The sequence below is a fragment of the Alligator sinensis genome, unplaced genomic scaffold (assembly GCF_000455745.1).
Source record: "Alligator sinensis unplaced genomic scaffold, ASM45574v1 scaffold1139_1, whole genome shotgun sequence".
In the NCBI taxonomy this organism is placed as follows: domain Eukaryota; kingdom Metazoa; phylum Chordata; order Crocodylia; family Alligatoridae; genus Alligator; species Alligator sinensis.
In genome coordinates this window covers 36,279-58,304 of record NW_005842413.1, presented here as the reverse complement: position 1 = coordinate 58,304, position 22,026 = coordinate 36,279, and the positions used below count along the sequence as shown (strand labels likewise).

Sequence of the window (22,026 nt, the reverse complement as noted above, 5' to 3'; positions counted from 1 at the left end):
ACTCTTTCCATTTTCTAATATATTGGATTTAGGCTGCTGCTGAGGGGATAGGAAAAACTGAATGGGTGGGGAGGGAGAATCTTGTATGCCATGGTATTTATAGTGGCTGCTGGCTGATGCGACAAGAGTGTTGTAACTTTAGAGCTCAGACAAAGGCCCTTTCTCTCTCAAAGCCTTTTTTATTTTCCAGTCTGAAAAATGTCTTTTATTGCCATTTAAATGTTAACTAGTGGTTCTCAATCTTCACTGGCCCATGGGCAGCAATACTGACCAAGCAGTACTCTTTGAACAACCTTATATTGACCATTTGAAGGTGCACATATCTGTGGAAAGCAAAATTTCCTGTGGCAGTGAGCAACATTAGAGAGGGTCTCATGAACATCATGTCGCTCATGAGTCACAGGTTGGGATCTACCGTGCTAGACACTGCAACTAGTGTAACTTTGTGAAATTGCTGTCCTTAATGTTTAAAGTAGTGCTAATGACACATACAGATTACAGTAATTACTATTGGATAGGAAGCTTCTGTATCATAGCATGCTTGGGTCAAAGGAGTTTAATAAAGTTCTTTGCCAGGAGAAAGGCACTTACCCGATGTTCTTTGCTAAAGGAAATACACATTGGAATGAACTTAATTATAACTCAAATTGGAAAATTAGTGGAAACATTTACTGAATAATCTTTTATGTTTAGTTAAGAGAAATACCAAGTCAAAACTCTTAGTCATTCATTTTAGATTACTGAGAAGCTCTTTTAAATGCATGAGATAGGAAAAGCATATATCATTCTTATATTTTTAAATCTGCACTCAGGGAGAATTAAACTGAGGAAGTCACTGTGCAATTTTTGCTTGAAAAAAAGGTTGTCTCTACACTAAAATTTCCAGTTTTTTCACACAACCTAGAGACTCAGCACTGCCTGCTAGCCATTTGAGGGGAACCAAATGCCAAAGACCATTTAAAGTCAGGGTTCACATTTAAATACTTTGTTCATAGGGCTTTGTTAAAAAGATGGGGTTCTGATATCTGAGAACAAGTGAAAGATTTGGGGATAAATTCTTGTCTAAAGTTAGAAATTCCAGCAGCTTTCCCTTCTTTGAGCCATAACATACTCAACTGTGGGTCTGGCTCAGTATTAAGATACTAGAGCAGTTATTGCTGCACCAGTGAGTCAAAATGCAACTCTCTGATATAGCTGTATTTCAGTGTATTGGCACAACATTGTATTACCTTAGATAGTAATACTGCCTGGCTTTGCTTTTGCAAAAGAAGAAAAAATGGATGGTAAAAATCTTGAACTTAAGGCAGTACTTAGCATCTCTCTGATTTTGGTCTCTAGAAACATCTCAGTAATTTGTTGGTAAAAGGATTAGTACTCTGAAAAATCTTGGTTAGAAATGCTTAGGAATGGAGAAACTCCATGTCACACCACCAAAATACAGGCACCAAGCTCAGAGTGGAATCACAAAGCTAGTGTAGGCACTCAGGAATGAGACTCTCAGTGAGGGAAACACCTAACCCAGTAAATTAAGAAATGTCAAAGAGAGGGGAATGTATGAAATTGCATCTTTTTCTTGCATGAAATGCTCCACTTGGAGCCCAGAGTTAGGCACATGTATGAGTCTGGGATTTGCAGTTAAAGGCCACCGTGCAGCCTTAGTCAGTAAAGTTGTCCTTTTTGGAAATGCCCAGTTGGCTCACTCCTTTGGGAGGTGGTGGTTCGTCCCTCAGCCACTTACACTCAAAGGAGCTAAAAGAGGAGGTACCCACTTAGTGTATATACTATTTTTGAATACTAGTCTAGTGGCTAGAGTACTTGTCAAAGGAATGGGAGAACTGGGTTCAAATCCACTTCCATTCTCCAAGGAGAATGCCCAACCACTAAGCTTAGAGGCAAGGCCAATGTGGGGTACTCTTCATCGCTCCTGTTGCAGTTGCCCAACTATAGAAAGGAAGGCAAGATTCATAGGCCCAGTGTTCTAAAAGTGATCAAATTCAATATTCATTTTAGGCCAAAGAAATTGTGGGTTATGTCTACATGGTAAACATAGTCTCTGTCTACACTGTAAACTTTTCCTTCTCAACAGAAGCATAATAAGCAGTTACTTAAGCCCTGGGTAGCAGTGGTGGCTGGGGCTGGTGCCCTGGTTGCCTAACTCTAGTTAGGCTACTGCTTCCAGGTGATGGTGCCTTCAAGCATGCTGTGTTGCCACATTGGCCCACACATACTAATTTAGCTTAGGGGCGGGTTAATTGTCATGGTCTTTCAGCAGTAGTTGCAAGCCCTCCCCCAGCTGCCATACAGAGGCAGCTCCATTGTTTCCAGTTTAGGATGCAGCCCAGAGGGTGTGATGTAGCATGCTTGTGTGTGCCGTCTAGGGGGCTGTGGCATTACTGTATGGACATAGACATTGTGTTCTTCTGTTTTAAGTAATAGGTATTTGTGTTTATTTTTTCAGAATCTGTGGGCTTCGACAGCTTATGCTGTGCTATTAGGTTGATTTGCTAGCATACTTTGCCAAACTGATGGGTGACTCAAAATAGAGCATGGAGTGGCACTGGCTGTAGCATCGTATCAAGCGCTCAGTGGAATGTTCCCATTAAGTGACAAATATTAGTGTGGACTTTTGAGGGAAATGGATTTTACACCGTCGCTCCATCCAGCGTTGTGTTTAGAAGTTTTCATGGTCTCACAAAATGATTTTTGCAAACCAGTATCTACCAGACTGTCTCAGAAAAGTTAAACAAATGGAAGGTTAGCTTATGAAATAACAGCTCCAGAAATTATCAGCTGCATTTGAGGGGAACCATAGAAGATTTGAAGGGAACCTTCACTTCTTGAAGTGGTAAATCATGATTGTGACCAAAATTGTTCTAAAATTAGAAAGATGTTCATATATCAAACAGGAGGGCCCAGGATCAAAGTTTCACTAAAAAAATGAAAACTTTTAAAATGTTTTCAATTATATTTGATTCTTTAAGTCAACTGAAAACTAGACCACCTAAGAGCAGACAGCAGGATAGTTTTATTGTGGGAGGGATTTAAAAAGGGTGTGCCTCTGAAATATAAAATTTCTACAGCGTAAGTGACCTGTGGTTTAGGCTTTAAATCATGTTCTCCTCAATTGGGCTAGGGTCAGACATTACACACAAACTGGTATAAGTGTTTGGAAACTGGTTTAAACCTTTATAACAGAACAGAAGTTCAGTGCACACAGACCGGTTTCAAAACGATCAAAACTGGTTTAAGGTACGCCTGGATGGATGTAGTACCAGACCTAACTGATCTAGGTTAAACAGTCTATTAAACTTTTATATCCTAGATCCCCTCCTGATACAAGTTAGGTCTCAATCCCCTGGCATCCCAGGATGCATTGCAGCACCCACTATTCCTCCACACCCCCCCCCCCAATTGAGCAGGCTAGTATCCACCCTAGCTTCTTTACTATAGCCCAGCTGGGTGGCCCCATCCCTAGCTGTCACAGAGCTGAGTCAACCTCCCCAACCCTGCCAGTGGTAGCATGGAGGTGGGTGAAGGGGGAATGGACCCTCATCCCTGCCCCAGCTCCTTTCAACCCAGGTATGCACAGTGTGGGGTGGGAGGAAGCCCCTTGAGGTCGGGACTTTCCCTTCTCCACAATGCAGTTCTGAGCTGCAAATGCTCCTGCACCCCCCTCTTGCCAGCCCCTACCTATCAGGTGTGGTGGGATGGACCCCTGCTCTGGTCCTGGCCCCCCAGCTGAGGCCTGCACAGCAGGTAGGGGAGAAAGCCCCAGAGGTGGGGGCTTTCTTCCCTGCAGTATGGCTCTCCACTGGGCTGCAAATACCACAGCCCTGCCCCCTCGCGAACCCCGCTCCTGTCAGCCTTCTCCCTCTCACCCTCCACTGTGCAGACCCTAGCTTGGGGGCTGGAGCAGGGGTCCATTCCCCACCCCCTACCTCTCCTCAACTGACAGGCGAGGGGCTAGCGAGGAGGAGGAGCTGGGGCATTTGCAGCCTGGCAGAACTGGGGGTTGTGAGTGAGAGCCCCTGTCTTCTGGCCTTGGCCAGTGCAGGCATTTGCCTTCTCGGCTAACTGATAAGTGAACATGTATTCTGTTCCTTAACGGTTCAATGTATATAGCTTAGAGAAAGCTGAATAGATTGAATCGATTCTGCCTTGGACTTTTTGACTCTCTGTACTCAGCCTTTTTGCATATTCATGTTTTACTAGGTTTATCTTTTACACTCAACTTTCACAACAGTCTTAAAGTGCATTATATTGTGCAGTCCTTAAATCTGTGACTGTTAATGGGATTCTAGGTGGGAATGAGTTCATAGCAGCACAGGGTAAGCTCACTCACACTCTTGCCTGATTGTGGCAGTGGAACAATTATCAGTGATTCCATTTTAGAAAGTGATGTCTCTTTCTGATTTAAAACAGTGGTTCTATGAAGAAATATAACCAATCATGTAAATCAGTGATCACCAACCAGTGGATCTTGATCCACCAGTAGATCTCGGAGCCTTTTGCAGTAGATCTTGGAGCCTCTTAGAGTTGATCTGAGGCTGGGGTGAGGGGCTGAGTGCCCGCATACATGTATGTGCGTGCAGGTCAGTCCGTGGGGGAGGGAAGGGGCATGGGCTAAATCAAGGCCCCTGTGGTGAGGGACAGTGCTGCAGAGGCAGGAACAGGGGTAACTTGAGTGGGGCCCTGGCCAGGTGGGACTTACCTGCTGGGGAGGCACACTCCCAAATAATTTTTTCTCCCTCTGCCTCGATCTGCGCCTCTCCCCCCCCACAACTTACCTGCTGGGCAGGTAGATCATGGGTTGCTTTTAAATGCCAAAGGTGATCTCCTTCTTAAAAAGGTTGGAGACCACTGTTGTAAATCATCTATATCAGCTTGTGGCCCCCATTGGGCTTGGGGAATGTAGCACTTAAAAATGTATAGGATCAAGCGTATAACATTGAAAATGCAACTTAAAAGTAAATGTACTTTAGCGCTTTATAATGAAACTACCGGGGGGGAAAAGGAATAATCATTATTCTGTGCCAACTGCTTTATGTATTGCAAGGTACATCTGCCAAAGAGATTCAGTTGACTGAATCTATTATATCAGTCTAACTGTTATGGATACTGCAGTCTCCAGAAGCAAGTGATGAACTTTTGATTTGAACATATGGAGGAGGAGGACTTTGTGTCTCTAGTGTTTTGGTCTATGCTACTTGAATACATACTACAGATGATGTTGTTACATGAGCACTGCAGCCCTAATATTTGTGCTGGCACTGAAAGGATTTAATGCTCCTCTAAGAGTATAGCTGAGGAATCCGAGTGGTGTTACCTGTTCTGCTTCTCTTCTTCCCCAGCTTCTTGTATATGAGAACATAGAGCAATTTTTGGCGCAATTCTGTTGCCCTACTAAAAGGGCCCTGTGAGTACTATTATTACCCAGTGCAGCAAAGAGCAACTCTGAAGCTTTTTAAGTTACACCAAGATTTAAACCAGCAGCTGTGGGAGCTAGGGAACAGAGAGGTGGTGGGAAGCTGCTTGCGACTCCCTCCCCCAGTACATCAAGAGCTGCTTTAGCCATCTGGTCCTACATGGAAACCACCATTATTTCCATGTGCATCATTATTATTTTGCAGAATCAACACCATGTGGATTAAAACATATGTTGATTCTGCAATATGATACAATAATGTTACATATAGAAACCATGGTGAATTGTGTGGAACATTTTCACAATATGCTAAAATCTTTACCTTTTAAAAACAGTTCCTTCAAAATTAAACCTCTATAACTTCTAATAAGGAGGAGACTGCACATAACAAACCTGCTAGAACAAAAAAAAAAATAAAAAGGCTCTCACTAAATATGGAGAAAGGGTGGGGAATGAACTACATCAAGCTATTGTTACCAGCAGTGTGAAGTATAAAATCTAAATAAAAAAGATGAATGATATTGGAGAATCTTCGTAGTGAAGATTTGGGTGAGTCAGGGTGTAAGATTTTTATGATTGATTTGTATGACAACCTGAAAGCTAAAATAATGAAAAAAAATACACTGAAGCAAGGTCCCTTGCTTACCTGTTTACTGTACAGAACAGACTGAGATGTGCCCTGGAATATAATGCATAACAATATCTTCCATGTTGCTAGGTTTTTGGTTGTAGTCATGTTGGTCTAAGGACATAGGCAGGCAAGGTTCTTTGGGTAGATGTGATATCTTTTTTTAGACTGAGAAGTTGGAAAAAAGTTCTTAGCAAGCTTTCTGGCTTAGTCACCCTTCTTCAGGCATAGGGAACCTCTGCTGTTCTGAGGCTCCAAGGAATGATAGAAGCTAAAAGTGTAGCAGGATGTCAGTGAGAATGTAAATAAGTAGAAATTAGAAAGACAAAAGGTAAAGCAGAGAGGTGACATAGAGAGGGGAGGGGAAAGAGAGCAGAGGAAAAAAACAAACCCTTTTGCAGTCTAACTGCTTTCCCTTTGGAAAAGGTACATGTGACTTAATAGAAACCTAAGAATTGCCATTGGACACTAGGGGTGTGCGAAACGAGCCATATTCGATTTGGATTCAGATTCAGTGCAAATCGGGGACAGGGATTTGATTAATTGATTTGGATCACTGTCCTGATTTGATTCACCTGAATCCGAATCTGAAGAGTCGATGGTGATTCGGAGAATTAGCAATTAAAGCGGCACAGCTTTAAATGTTTTTTCTACATACCTTGAGGTACCAGGTGCGACTCGTGAACACTGCAATACTGGGGCGGATGGAGCATCTCACAGGAGCGCAGGGCCCCCCCCCCCCCGCGTGCTTGACAGTGGACCCAGAAGTGGCCTGAAAGTACTTCTGGGTCCGCTGCTGAGCATATGGGGGACCCCCTCCTCCCCTGCCCCCCCAGCTCATTGATTGGCCATGGGGGGACCCTGAGTGGCCCCCAGGAAGCACCAGTCACCAAGCCGGAGAGGGGGGCAGCGTGGGGTTCCCTGTGTGCTCTGTGGCCGACCTGGAATTGAACCGGAAGTGCTTGTGGTCCACTTCCATGTCTGCTGCCAAGTACGCTGGGGACCCCTCTGCACTCCCATGGCATTCTCGGCATCTCGGTGGTCATGAGCCCCTTGGTAGTTTGAGGTGTGTAGAAAAAACATTTAAAACTCTGTCTGTCTGAATCATTGAATCTCTCCTAATTGATTTGGAGGGTTCCAATTCAATTCAGAGAGATTAAAATGTCTCCTGATTCCATTCAAATTTGGAGATTCGGCCGCCAAAAAGGGGCAAATCTCCGCCGAATCGAATCAGCGATCGAATCAGTGACAACCCAATTGGACACTACACCCATATCCTGTCTTGATAATGCCTGGTACCTGCTATTTTAGAGAAATCCCTACTTCTCCCCAGTTGAAAATAAGTAATCTGTATATTGGAAGTGTAAGTTTCTTCCTCACTTCATCTCACTTAGTATTGGTTTATGATCTGATGTGTGAGTTTGCTTCCCAGAGATATTTTATCCTATCTAAAGTATAAGCAATGTATATTTCTGTATACATTTCTGAACCTTTTTATGACTTGTTCAAGCCTCTTGACTTTCAGGGTGTCCTGTAGAAATGGAGTTCCACATGTTTGAGTTGTTATACAAGAATGCATCTTCTTTTCTACTGTAAACTTTTTTCAATTGTACTCAGTTTCTCTTTGCATATAATAGGTTAAACTGTGGAATCCAATTTACCTTCTTTCTCTACACTGTTTATTGTGTTGCTTTTTTATTGCAACCTGCCTCTTTGTATCCTTATCATTAGTGCACAAAATATTAAAAATATTGAATGTGGCATCCTGTCCAGTTGCTTTAATTTTCACACGTACATTCATAACTGAGCCACCTGATTGTTCAGTGGGTTTAAGATGGTTGCATTCAATGTCATTTTACCTGTTTTTCTATATTGCTCATGTTCTCACAACTTCTCCACAGACTCACATTTCGAGACTTCCTCCTGGAGCTGTGGCCGGACAGTCTGTGGCAATTGAGGGAGGGGTTTGCCGCCTGGAGAGCCCAGCAAACTGAACAGCTGACTCATCACCTCATTATAAAGAATGTGAATGGCATTTTGTACAATAAGCTCTTTTTTCTGTTTTACCAGATGTTGGGGAATTTTACTCTCATGTCATACTCCTTATTGCAGCCATGTGCACCATAAATTGAGACAAGTGCTGCTGTAGTTCATGTTCTCACTCTGTGCGAGTGGGTGGGTGTGCATGCATGCTCATTTTTCTCCCAATAAAATAGGAACTCTTCCCAGTTGTGCAAAGACTGTGTATAATTAATGTTACATTTACTTACATTGCTTTGAGCATAAAAACAAAGGTCCTAAAAGTTCAGAAAAATCTGATTTAACGAAGTTGCAACAACTGTCATCCATGTTCTGAATTACATAGAAACAGATCTTTAAGTGAGATGTATCTTAATGCAAAAGTCATGATGGTTTCTACATTTCTTAATGATTTAAGTGACTCCAGTGGTAACTTAAACATTGGTTTTTTTTGTTTGTTTTCCTGTCTGTCTCCCTCTCTCTGTCTCCCCCTTTCCCTTCTGACCCAAGTATGGGCATTTTTATTTGATGAACAGTGGTTTCAGTGAACCAAACAAGAGCAGGATTATGGTCAGAATAATTTTAAAGTCTTATAATATTGGTTGTATCTCTCTTCCCAGGATGAGCTAAGCTAAGATGTTAATAGCTTCAAGCTGTATGTATTACACAGAGCTATATAAAGATAATGTACGGTAATGCTGTCTTACTTTGTGTATAATGGAATATTACAATGTAAATAAGAAGACAAAGTTTATGGAAAGATTCAATATTATTCTTTGTTTCTGTTTAATCTATTTTTAAGAGAGAGGTACAGAAATAAACTTATTACTGAATGCTAAGTACAATGTGTATTGAATTGATGACGCGAGACCTGATGTTACCTTTCTTCTGGGAACATGAATTGCTCAGTGTTCAATATCGGCATGGGTATTTGTATCGTGTGTAATATGTATGTACAGTGCATATAAATTTACTGTAGGTTCCTACTTGATGTATCTAAAAAACTGGACCATATAACTACAGAGTCCTTGTCTGCCTCATAGATATAAGCTGATGTAATGGCTTGGTTGCCATCAGATCTGATACTTTAGCAAACCACTTGAGGTCTGAAGGTGAGTTCTTAAGTATAAACATCCGTTCAATGCCCTTCTTTTTATTAACGGCAGCAATATAGATATTTTTATAATGACAGCTTTTGTTCAGTGTTGTGAAGAGAGGCCACAAAGAAATTAGGGTGGTTCTTTTTCTTCTTCCTAAACCAGTCTGGTAACAGCAAGTATCTGCCATTTTACCATTTTCCAGAAGTATTGAGTAACAGATATTTGGGCTACATAAGCTTCATCTGGCAGCATTCTTGTCTCTCTTGTAGTGTTGTGCCTGCTTATGACAGACATACTTGATTCTGATTAAACAGTTGCATCAATTATGGTATCAATGTCTCATGGAAAAACAATTTTAAATATTTTTTTTTTAATGGCCTGAGTTCATTTTGAAAGTAAAGTTACTGATCTTTCCTTCCCCCATTATGACAAATGTGTAGGCTTGGATATAAAGGGACATACCCTGTTAGTAAATGGATCAGAATCTGTCAGTGTAATTTGGAACAGCAGATAAATTGGTGTCAGTTCCCAAAAGTTTGGAGTCATGTACCTCTGCTTTTTTATTGGTCAGGCTCAGTCCAAAATAGTAATCTAGATTTATGGTTTATCTACGGCTTTTTAGTGATTTTTAAAATAGTAAACATATTACCTTGACAAAAATTGTACGTGCTCTTAAGACACAAAATGCTGTCTAGCTCTAGAGAATTTGAGACTTATTTTTGTTTAAAGGAGTTTCTTTTCCTATGGTCTTACTAACATTTTTTGTATGGAGATTTGATAATGTACAGATGCAATATAGAAATGGTAGATAGGAAGCATTTGAGTGACACTGGTTATAGAAACAGAAAGGGAAATACATGGAGCTAAAAAAGGTTTGTTTCGAAATGTGTTGGGCTAGGTTTTTGGCTGGTGCAAATAGGTACAGCTCTGCAGAAGTGAATGGAGCTATGTTGACTTTACACCAACTGAGACTGCAAACCTTAATTACCTCTAATTATTGGGAAATGAACTGTTACTTTGAAGCTGCTGTTCTCTACACTTAAAATGATTTGCTAATATTAAATTATAATATTAAAATAATTTGCTAATAATAAAAGAAAGAAATTAAGAAACTGCTGATGTTTTCTTAGGTACCGGTTTTCAAAGATGTTGTCATGATTTTAGGTGCTTACTCTGAACCTTATCTTCTGTAACCATGGGAACTGTTCTTTGCACTTGCATTTGCACCTTTTCTTTCCATTGAGGATTTAAAGAAAGCATTTTCAGAAGGAGTCTTTCTGCAAAATGAAAACTTGTGGTGTATAGAAACTCATAATGGAGCTAGATAACCTTGCAAAAGTTTCTTGCTTGAACTCTGTCACAGAAAATACATTTGTGTAATGCTTAGGTTGATTGTTTAGTACCCCCTATGTCTTCTATCCTTTCTCTGACCTGTTTCTTTCCTTATTGTGGAGTAAAGGACGACTGAGCATTTGGATTCCAGCATGTGATTTTTTTTTTCCATGTGTTGGCAGCTAAAATATTTTTCTGTTTAATGTAGCCTAAAATGACAAATCAAGTAGGAAATGAATGGAAAACTAATTTTTTGGGTTCTTTTTTTTATTTCTATGGACATCAGTTGCCTGTTGGCATCTCTGCTTTCTCATAGTTTAGGATCTCTGCTTTGAGGCTGCAAACAGATATCATCTTTGTGCTGCCATTAAGAAGTTTTATGGCAGCACTAAGTTCATGCCCATTGTCATGCCACACATGCCCAAAATTGTGGCCATGACAAGAGGTGGTAAAAAATTGTGATGCTTTTTTGCAGAGCCATCTGTGGCGTACATGTTTGTTTTATAGGAAAAAAGTGAAGGCAGCCGAGAGCTGCCTGTGTTCTCCTGTTAACCCAGTCTAGCACGTCTGGAGCTTTGGGGGCCTGATCCTGCTGCATCCTGACTTGGGACAATGGAAAATGTCTGTGTCACCCAGTGTTTTTGTTACCTTTGGGGATAGTTTAGAGAACATGTATGAATTTACATCTTGGCAGTAGGGATGTTGTGACAATTCTGCTTATCCTGCTTCCACCCCCAGTGACTTAATTGAGGGCCTTATACTGCTACCAATTTTACTTTAGACATTAGGGATTATCAAAGATAAGTGTTGAAGACAGACATGGATTGCAACAAAGTGAGCCACAAAGTCTCATACCCCATGAGTAATTGTGGCTCCAGGCGTTAATTGGTATTGTCCAGGAAAAAATTATACACATGACAGCAATAGATGGTTACAATTAAAAAGGAGAGGCAACCAGATGAAATTGCATGTAAATACAAACAATTTGGAAACTGATGATTTATATTCTTCAAACACACATTTATGCTCCTTCAGGCTATTTTCTAGCAGACAGTTTGGTGCCAGGATAGTTCTTCTTTCTTGATAAACCCTTGCTGTTAGAATCCTGTAATATTGTTGTATTGTGTAGGGATGTTGCATGAATTCATTTACACTGGTAACTCTGCAAACGTTGCTGTGCTGTGGCATGGTACAAGTTTTAACTAAATAGATGCCTGTTGACAAACTTGAGCAAAACAGGAGCCTAATATTGTGTAGATGCTCTGATTTTAATTTTAGCTAAAGTCTGTAAGGAACTGACAAACTAAATCTGCTCTTTGCAGGCCTAACCTAAACTGAAACAAGATGGAAATAAATGTGTACACAGTGTTTTGCAGTGGTTTAACAATCCCTTTAAGTGTATATGAATTAAGCCAGCACAGCCTTCTTCTAAAAGCCCTTACAAAAACTCAGTATATTAATTCCATTACAAATCCAGCTCATATAGGGTACTTTTGCTTCTATCCATATTTTGAATTGCATGTTTAAAATGTTTTCTAAATCACTTTTTATGCCAAAAAGATGAATAACTGCTTTGGTACTCATTCTAATATTCAGCTATCATTTGTATTAATAGTGCAGTGATGTTTTAAATAGTGCAGTTGTACTAATAGTACAGTAAAAGTTAATGGGTTTTCTGTTCTCTCAGGTATAGCTGTGTTAATCTAAATAGTACTTGGCAGTAGGGCTGTCCGAAATGGCAGCATTCTGTTTCGACCAGTGTTTTGATAGAACAGCATTCTGTTTCAAATTTTGTTTCGACTCGAAACAATTGTTCTGTTCCGTTCCATTGAAACGGTGAAACTGTTTCAACATTTTGCCCGTAGGATGTAACGGGGAAGGTCAAAACAGCCTAAAACATTGTAATTTCTGGCCTAATTTGGATGAAACTGCAGCTGGAGTACTGCATCCAGTTCTGGGCTCTGCACCTTAACAAGGACGTGGCAAAGCTTGAGAGTCCAGAGAAGGGCTACCCATATGATCAGAGACTTGCACAGCAAGCCATATGAGGAAAGGCTGAGGAACCTGGGACTCTTCAGCCTGAAAAAGAGAAGGCTGAGACGGGACTTGGTAGCAGCTTACTGCTACATCAGAAGTGTACATCTAGGACTTGGTGAACAACTGTTCACCAGGGCATCCTGGGGGAAAAGTAGGAGTAATGGTCACAGACTTCTGGAAGATCATTTCAGGCTCGTTCCAGGCTCAGCATTAAGAAAAACTACTGGGGTGGCTGCCCCCGATTTTACAGTTTGAGTGCGGCACTGGGTGCCATTTTTCAGTGGAGTATGGCAGGCCTCCGCCCTCCCTTCATGGCTCTGTCCAAGGGGTCATGGAAGCCCTGCCCTTCCCTGGAGATTGACAGGCTAGTAATGAATGTACACAATAGATTCCTTTTGTGCGCTTGGCTTTAACAATGCATCAATACATTTTAAATTTGAAAGTGCTCAGTTTAAAGAGATCCTTGAGACAACATAATCCTTTCCTGTACCGTAGCCAGCTATCCAGCCTAGTCTCCTCAGGATGGAGTTTTGCACTTTTGCTTTTCTAGTGTAAACAGATCCAAGCCTTGTTCTTTAATTGGCAGAAATCATTACAAAATAATAAAAAAAAGGGCTAGAACAAGGAGGAAGGAAGGGGCAGGTAGAAGGCAAAGCTGGGTAAACTTAACTGTCTCGGGCAATTTTGAGAAACACAGACATGTATAAATGTTATTTCCCTGAAATGGGCAAGTCTATCAAACGGGTTCACTCTGTATCTGTTAAAAGCATACAGACATTTTCTTATGGTTGGATGTTCCCTTTATTATCATAACACTTTTTTCACCTGGAAGCTAGAAAATGAAGATGTCACTATAGAAATTTTTTCTGTGGTGTATCACTGCTTACTGGCTTACCACAACCCCATTGTGGATGACTAAATTCTGCTGGTACGGATTCCATAACGTATTTTAAAATGTGACCCTTTGTTTTGATAGCTTGGTACACTGGAGTCCATTTCTTAAACTATTTTGGAACCAATGTTATTTCCAAAGATTGTGATTCTTGACTATCTCGTGCATTTGTAAGTTATCTATGACTAGGCAACAGAGCACACATTTATACTTACGTGTTGGTAGTGACACAAGTTGAGTCATTTTCTGTTAAGTTGAAAAGTGATAATTGTTTTTTTCACTTTACAGTTGATCTTAATGTCCGTTTTCCAGGTCACGTGAACCTGTTTTTCATTTATTGTTCTAACGTTGTTAGAACAAGTTTTCTGATACTCACCATGTCTTATACAGTTTCTGTATTTACTTTTTCAAGGGTGTAATTAAATTTCTCCAGAGGCTGGCCAAACTAAATAAAAGACCCCAGTCTGGCCATGCAGGAGTTCAGCACAAAAATGTCATTGGCTGTAAAGTTGACAACAGAAGGAAGGATTAAATATAAAACTGGCTAGGTCATACTCCAAAGAATTGTAGCGTTCATGTTTACGCTATCCAAAAAACCTAAAGCCAAGCCAAAGGTGGTTCATTGTGACCAAACGTGGAGCTCCTGTAAGGAAAAATGACCACAGTGTTGCTACTTTACGAGGGGGGGAGCAGCTGCATAGCTGTAACCACAATGAGGAAAGCCAGTTAAAAGATGACTACCATTTACTCTGCCTTGAAATGACATGTTATATTTTCTCAGAGTGGCAATTGGCAGCACTGTTTACAAGGCAATGGAGAAAATGAAACTAACTGTTATGTTGACATTCACAACCGCAGAGTTCATTGATTAACTTTCAGGGATTGTTTCTAAACTGACCCTTAATTTTCATTTCCTAAAAGCTGCTTTACAGTGTGCTATAGTTCTACAATGTTTATGTGCCTATTGTTCCAACAAAACTCAACTTCCATGACCATTATGAAGTCAATTCTTGAAGCTGGAACTGAATATAGGAAAGTTTTTCTTAGTAGTAGAAGGAGAGGAAGTTGTGTTCGGAGGATAAAGGGAATCTTGTGTGTATCAACTGTGTAGGGTAGAGGGTAATAGGCTCAGAGTATTGTAACTGTAATGGTCCAGGGAATATGCAAGAAATAAGGTTTGCTTGCTAAAATGTTTTATTGGACTAATTATATATAGGTAGGAGAGCTGTTAGACAAGCTTTTGGGCACACAAACGGCCTTTCCACACATCTGGAAAAGAAGCCAATATACACTGGGGTAAATACCAGCTAAAACAATAACTTTAGTTTAACCTCATTGTGTAAATAAAAATAGTCACTTAAAGAAGGGAAAGATGATAGTAAACTTATAGAGCAAAGAGAAGCTGTCATTAATAAGAATGGAGCCAAAATTTCCAAATTGTACTGTTCTTTCCAAGAAGGCTCTTAATTTTTAGTGCAAAAATACAAATTTACAGGTGAAAATTACCTGAAGATCTCATTGATATTGCCATGTTTTTGGGTAATAGATGTTTCTGAAAATCAGACTACATATTGTAGGTCGCAAAAATGCATTTGAGAACTGAACATCTGGAGTTTTTGTTTAGGAACTTTGGTCATGGTACTCAAAAGTTTGGGAACTGTGGTGGTAGTTTTGGAACTCTTGGAAACACCTTTGAATGTTCAGTTTGAAAGAGGAGAAATACCTTCTGGCCAGACTACCTTTGAAACAGTAAATTGAAAAAAAAATAAAATTATAAGCAATAATTGAATAGTGTGCATAATTAGTGAAACTTTATTAGCTCAGGTACTGATTTAATCAATGCAAATGTTGATATTTACTTTGTAAATAATATGGTGAATACGAAGTAGAATGATTTTTGAGTTTCACAAGAGTTTCTGTTTCCTTTAGTTGTCATATTTCTGGGTCAGCAAAGTAAACCAAGAGATCTATCAGTCTGTTTTAAGATGATTCCTAACAGGTCATCAAAAGCTAATCAAATGAATAGTGAGCTATTTGGAATTTGCTTAAGAATTGCCAATAGCCTATGTGCCATAAAGTCTTACACACCTCTATTTGGGAGAGGGGTACCTGGGCTGTCAAAGTCCTTGCCTGCCCTACCGAAAGTTTGGACCTGTAGTTGTTTGCTGCTGCACTATTATCTGTAGTTGGCACTATGGCACTTTTATCAATGTCTTCTAATGTTGCTCAAAACATAGATTTGCCTTACAGGCCAGAAAGGCACTGAAAAAGAGGAATTCTGTTCTTCAGTCAATATGTATTGGCAAGAGAACTTAGTAGAAATGAGATGGATTGATTGGCAGTTGCAGGGGACATTAGTGTAAAATGTGGTTGGCTAAGGAAATAAAGACTCTTTTCAGAAGGTAAAGTAAACGTGGGAACCAAGATACCTACAGAGGAAAGAAGTCAAAGTAGAGGTGTTATTGCAGCAGAGAGAAAGCGAATCATCTGAAGAATTCACAAAAATAAAGTTTAGGAAATAGTTTCTCTAAACGTTCTTTTCAACTAAGGTAAATCATTGCTTTATAGTACATAACTTTATTTACTTTGATAGGGTACAGAATTGCCAAGACGAGCTAGATTCTGTCATTCACAAAGATATCTCTTTAGAAGCAAAGAAACAGGAAATGCCAGCTGTTCTACCTGGCAAGGGGATTTATTTCAAAAAAGATTTTCTGGTCTAATGGATCATACAGTACAAGGTAAGGACATCAAAATAAGTTTCTAACCAGTTTGAGAATGTTTCAGTGTAAGATGCAACCCAGGCCTGATTGATGCAAGCCTCTGGGTTGTATCAACCACTGAATTCATCATAGTTTTCAGCTTCTGAAGTGCCACACCTGAGAGCTGCTGAGAACCTGAACCTCATACTAAAACCAATTAAGGCTTTACCTTGCCTAGTTACACTTGCAAATAACAATATATAATTATCTGACATCCAGCAAATTTATTGAAAAATATGTATGCAGTTAATAAGGCAGTTAAAAGACTATCATTCCATAAGAATTGATATATTTTTCTAGGTCCAGCATTTAAAGCATATTTGCCTTCCAGAGATACTGTCCATAGTAAAGGAATTGTTTATGCCAGCTTCCTCAATATTTGCTCAGCTTGTCTTCATGAGATGCATCTAACATTAGATTTTAGAGATAGAGAGAGAGAGATTAGATTTTAAAAAATGCAGCCTCTGGAAAGTATACCTCTAGCTGAACATATCAGGTGTAATCCTGGCCTTGTTGATGTTACTGTGTGGGTAAAAATAGACTTTAGATTTCTCCTGGGACAAAGCCTTTTATCCTAGGAACTTACAGACATATAAGTAGGATGCTTGCATGTTTTTAAATACCGGTGAAGTATCTGAGAGAACACTTTCCTGGGACATTGGTTATACCTGTAACAGAGTGAAAGAGAACCCTGTACTAGAGCGGGTAACCCTGGGGAGGGGGCAGAGAGTGAGGTCAGGATGGGGTCAAGAGTAATTAAAACATTGATCACTGCTGAAGGGATCTTAACCGGGGAAGAGTTAAATGGCAAGCAGCAAGATAGAGGGATAAAAGCGGAGACATGAGAAGACTGAAGACGTGCGGTGATTGGAAGCCTTGATCCGACAGCAAATTGCATGGGTGAGGAAGCCCACAGCAAGGGATTGGGAGGAGAAAAGGTGAGGAGAAAAAGTTACTTACCTTCAGGGTTTGACGAGAGCGGGATTGCGATGAGCTGTCAGACACCTGATACATCTGAAAGACAAAGGAAGAAGTGGAGGGGAGGTCAGATCAAAGGAGAAACCCCTACTAAGTGACACAAGAGACAAGGGAAGGGAGGAATAAAGTGTAGGAGTGCTGCGGACTGTGGTAATTGTAAACACTCATGTGGGGAGCCCAATAAAACAAATTTTTGTTTAGCTCATGACTCACGTGATTAACTACACTATCTCTCGGGGATAATTAATTTTCTTATTCTCCCAACATTTCAAGGTGTGGCAGGCAACTCCCCACAAGAGAATATTTGTTACTCACCTCTAGACCAGCCACAAGTGGTGCATTGGCTGGGAAACCATGCCAAATGCTCCCTAACAATGGAGAACATGGAGGGGCAAATCCCCACCGAATGGCAGCAGGCACAATCGCTCATATTTAGGATTCTTCAGGGACAACAGGCTCAAATGGAGGAATTAATACACGTGAGGGTACAAGAGGCAAGGATTCGACTCTTTTCACTACAGCAAGACCTCAGTGAGAAGATCGAAGCACAGCACGGAAACTGGTCTCACGAGGGGGAGGGGACAAGGATGCCTAAAATATCACCTGAAGAAGATGTTGAAGCTTTTCTGGAAGCCTTTGAGCAAGCTGCCATAGCGGCCAAGTGGGACCCAGCCACCTGGGCAATTCACATTGGGCCCTTGCTAATCGGTCTAGCGCAAGCCACTTATAGAGCCTTAGCCCAAACCAAGGTTAAAGATTATAAAAGAGTGAAAGTAGCAATTTTGTACCGATTGGAACTGCCTCCTTGAAGCCTACAGGCAAAAATTTCAAGCAAGAAAGAGAAGGAAAGACCTACAACCTAGGCTATTAGCTCAAAAGCTGAGGGATTTGGTCGAACACTGGCTGCAACCTGAGGAATGTACCCTCGGAGAAGTCATTGACCTAATCGTATTAGAACAATTCCGAGCAGATCTAGGAGGGAGTGCCCAGCAGTGCGTTAAGAGGCATCAGCCGAAGACTGTGGAGGAAGCTCTGAGACTAGCAGAGGATAATGTCATAGAAGCAGAGGGGGATAACTACAAAAGGGAAAGAAGTGGGATCAGCTATGCACTTAATAGAGCTGAAGGAGGACAAAAAGGGAGGAGATCTGAAATGGCCAGAGTCCCCATAAGGGAGTTTTGCAATGGAGAACCCCACGAAATACTCTGCTACCTTTGTGGGGAGCAGGGACACCTGGCTTATGTCTGCCTCCAGAAGCTGCATTCTGAAGCTGTACTAGACTGTCCTCATGAGGAGAAGATGGACTGCAGTTTTGGGAGGCACAAGGGGCCATGGAAGAAAAATAAATTGCTAATTGATGTACACATAGGAGACACCATTATTCTGGCAGTCATAGACATGCGATGCACACAAACCATGGTCAGAGCAGACCTCATCCCATTCCAGATGGGCACACCTGAAAATGCAGTGAGTATGGTCTGTATACATGGGGCATCCTATACTTTTGAAAGAAAAAAAATTAGGCTCACTGTGATGAACTGAAAAAATAGCAGTCATCTTAGCCGAAACCTTATTATTCCCCATGCTACTTGGCATTGATTGGCCCCACCTGCGAGAGGTGGTGAACAAAGCGATGAAAAACCCTGAAGGGGAAGATTCTCTGGCTCGTTATAGCAAAATATACTTTGGAGAGCCGACAGACCCAGGACATGAGGAACTGGACTTGGACCAAGCGATCAGCGGCAGCAGCCTCTGAAAGGAACAGAACAAAGAACCTCTCTTCTAGACCATCTTGCAAGAATGGGTGGCCAAAAGAGAAGAAAATATACTGGACCCTCGACTAATAGACCAGAACCCACATTTCAAGGTAAGAGATGGCATTTTATACCAGGTAGAAAGGAGATGAGATGGGGAGCTGCAAGCCCAGATTCTGGTATTCTGTCCTTACTGGACATCCCTACTCCAAGTGGCACATATTCTTTCCATGGGGGGGGTGGGAGGGGCATCTGGGGCAGAAGAAAACTGAGGCCTGTCTCGCTAACAAAGTATTTTGGCCTGGAATTTATAAAATGATTAAGAAGCATTGCTGGAAGTGCCCGGCCTGCCAGAAGACAGTAGGGATGAAGCCCCTAAAACCACCCCTGATGCCTCTACCAGTAGCGGGACGTCCCTTTGATAGAATTGCTTTAGATATCGCCGGGCCCTTTCCCTGCAGCCATGCCAGATACCAATTCATGCTGGTATCATAGACCATGCAACTTGGTTCCTGGAGACGGTACTACTACGGAGTGTGACAGCACCCAAGATTACAGAAGCTCTGATGAAATGGGTGGCATGGGTGGGGATCCTGTGAGAAATTCTTACCAACCTAGGAAGAAACTTTATGTTGACTGTATTAAAGGGAGTATGTAAGACCTTGCAGATAAAACAGCTTAGGCCATCGGTATACCACCCCCAGACAGATGGTCTAGCTGAAAGATTTAACTGAACACTGATGGGCATGATCTGGGGATGTATACAGGCAAGTGGGACGACATGTTACCCCCCTTGTTGTTCTTAGATGGGAAGCCGCACAAGCCTCTACACACTACATCCCTTTCAAACTAATGTACAGGCACAGACCCTGCGGGCTGATGGATATTATCTGCGAGGGCTGGACAGAGACGGAACCAGACAGGGTCAGTACCCCAAAAGTAGTGTCAGACTTTCAAGAGAGACTGGAGAAAGCCCATAACATTGCCCAGGAAAACCTGGGTAGAAGCCAAGTCAGACAAAAGCAGTTCTATGACAGACAAACATGGGAAAGAGAATTTCAGGAGGGATACCAGGTGCTGGTAATGTTGCCAGACAGCCTACATAAACTACTGGCCCAATGGCAAGGCCTATTCCAGATCACCAGGAAAGTGGGAGCTGTTAATTATGAGGGGTTAAGGACCAAACCGGTCCACAGAAGATAAATATATCATGTCAACCTCTTAAAGAAGTGGCACCCCAGGAAAGGGTGGCTAATGCAGAGGAGTGGAGTCCTAGAGGCCCTAGGAAGACGAGAAATGCCACAATGAAGGAGGGTAATGCCCTGGGTGGAGGAGGCATTAGAAAATGAGCAGCAAGAGGAGTTAAAAACTATCGTCAGTGATTTTCAGGATGTATTCAATGAAGTGCCTGTAGAAGCCCGGGGAATAGAGCATAAAGCATAAAGAATTAAAACCCCAGAGGGTTGCATCGTACATAACCAATGGAGACACCTGCCATGACACCTTATGGACAGTGGTCAAAAAGGAAATCGAACAGATGTGATGACTAGGAATCAAGGAGCCCCTGGATGAACCCTCTTGTCATTGTGCCAAAGCCAGATTTGTGCATGGACTACAGCAAAGGCAACAAGGTAGCAGTGTTTGATGTATTCCCGATGCCAAGGATTGATGATATGTTGTAAAAGATAGGTACTGCCAAGTGCATTTCAACATTAGACCTCACAAAGGGGTACCAGCAGATACCAATGGCAGGATGGGACTGAGAGAAGACAACGTTTGGCACCCCATGGGGTCTGTTTAATTTCAAAAGGATGCCCTTTGGACTTCATGGGGCAGCTGCGTCATTTCAGTGATTGATGAACTTGCTACTCGCTCCTCATCGGGAATATGCATCGGCCTACATCATCGTATTCTTGGAAGAGTGGGAATCCCATTGCCAGCATCTTTGAGCAGTCCTCACAGAATTAAGACCGGTGGGACTGACCGCCAACCCAGAAAAATGTGCCTTGGGAAACAGGGAGACCCAGTACCTGGGCTTCATGGTTGAACAAGGCCAAATACGGCTGGTGGCAGACAAAGTGGAAGCCATCCGGAAATATCAAATACCCAAGACCATGAGGTAACTGAGATTGCGAACTATTACTGGCGGTTCATTCAGGGATTTTCGCAGGTTGTAGTCCCCACCCGACTGACCTTATCAAAGGAAAGAAAAACCCGGTAAACTGGCATCCTGAAGCTGTGCAGGCATTTGAGAACATCAAACAGGCACTATGCCAAGAACTGGTGCTATACACTCCAGATTTCAGGGAAACCTGCCTACAGACAGATGCATCTGGCACTGCACTGGGGGCAATACTATTTCAGAGACACCAAGGGGAAGAAGGACCCATAGCATATGCCATTAAAAATTTGTCAGCAGTACAAACACACTACTCAACAGTAAAAAGAGAGTGCTTGGCTGTTCGGAGGGAAATCAAGCTTTTTAGATACTATTTACTAGGAAGGCAATTTGTGCTAATGACCGATCATGCCCCTCTTAAGTGGCTCCAATCCACAAAAATAGATAACGCCAAGCTGATGCATTGGTCTTTAGTTTTATAACCATTATATTTTTCAGTGGAGCATTGAGTCGCAAGAACGAACATAACTGCTGACTTCCTCTTGAGACCCGACGGGTAACCTGGGAAGATTCATGGCATCCTGAATGACACTACCCATGGAGAAGACTGGGGGAAGAACCCTTTTTTGTTGTTGTTTCCATTATTTCACTTTTTGTGTTACCTCGCTGTCCCATTTTCTTTCTTCCTTTTTTTTCTTTCCCCCCCTCAGATCGGAACTAAAGGGGGAAGGTGTGTAACGGTGAAAGACAACCCTATACTAGAGGGGGTAACCCCAAGGAGGGGGCAGAGAATGAGGTCAGGACAGGGGCAAAAGTAATTAAAACATTGATCACTGCTGAGGGGATCTGCACCCCGGGGAAGAGTTAAACGGCAAGCAGCAAGATGGAGGGATAAAAGCGGAGGTGTATGAAGACTGAAGACGTGCGGTGACTGGAAGGCTCATTCTGACAACCAATCACATGGGTGAAGACACTCACAG

At 41.7% G+C, this 22,026-nt stretch overlaps 1 protein-coding gene across 2 annotated transcripts in view; it reads left to right on the top strand.

Annotated features, from left to right (window-relative positions):
• Positions 1-8,904, top strand: part of TASP1 (taspase 1) — a 158,213-nt gene extending 149,309 nt beyond the window's left edge. For both annotated transcript variants that reach the window (XM_025211563.1, XM_006030033.3), the window contains exon 14: positions 7,955-8,904. In XM_025211563.1, coding sequence (XP_025067348.1) covers positions 7,955-8,047 — 93 coding nt within the window. In that variant the 3' untranslated portion in view covers positions 8,048-8,904. The remainder of the gene's footprint in view (positions 1-7,954) is intronic.
• The last annotated feature ends 13,122 nt before the right edge of the window (positions 8,905-22,026 follow it).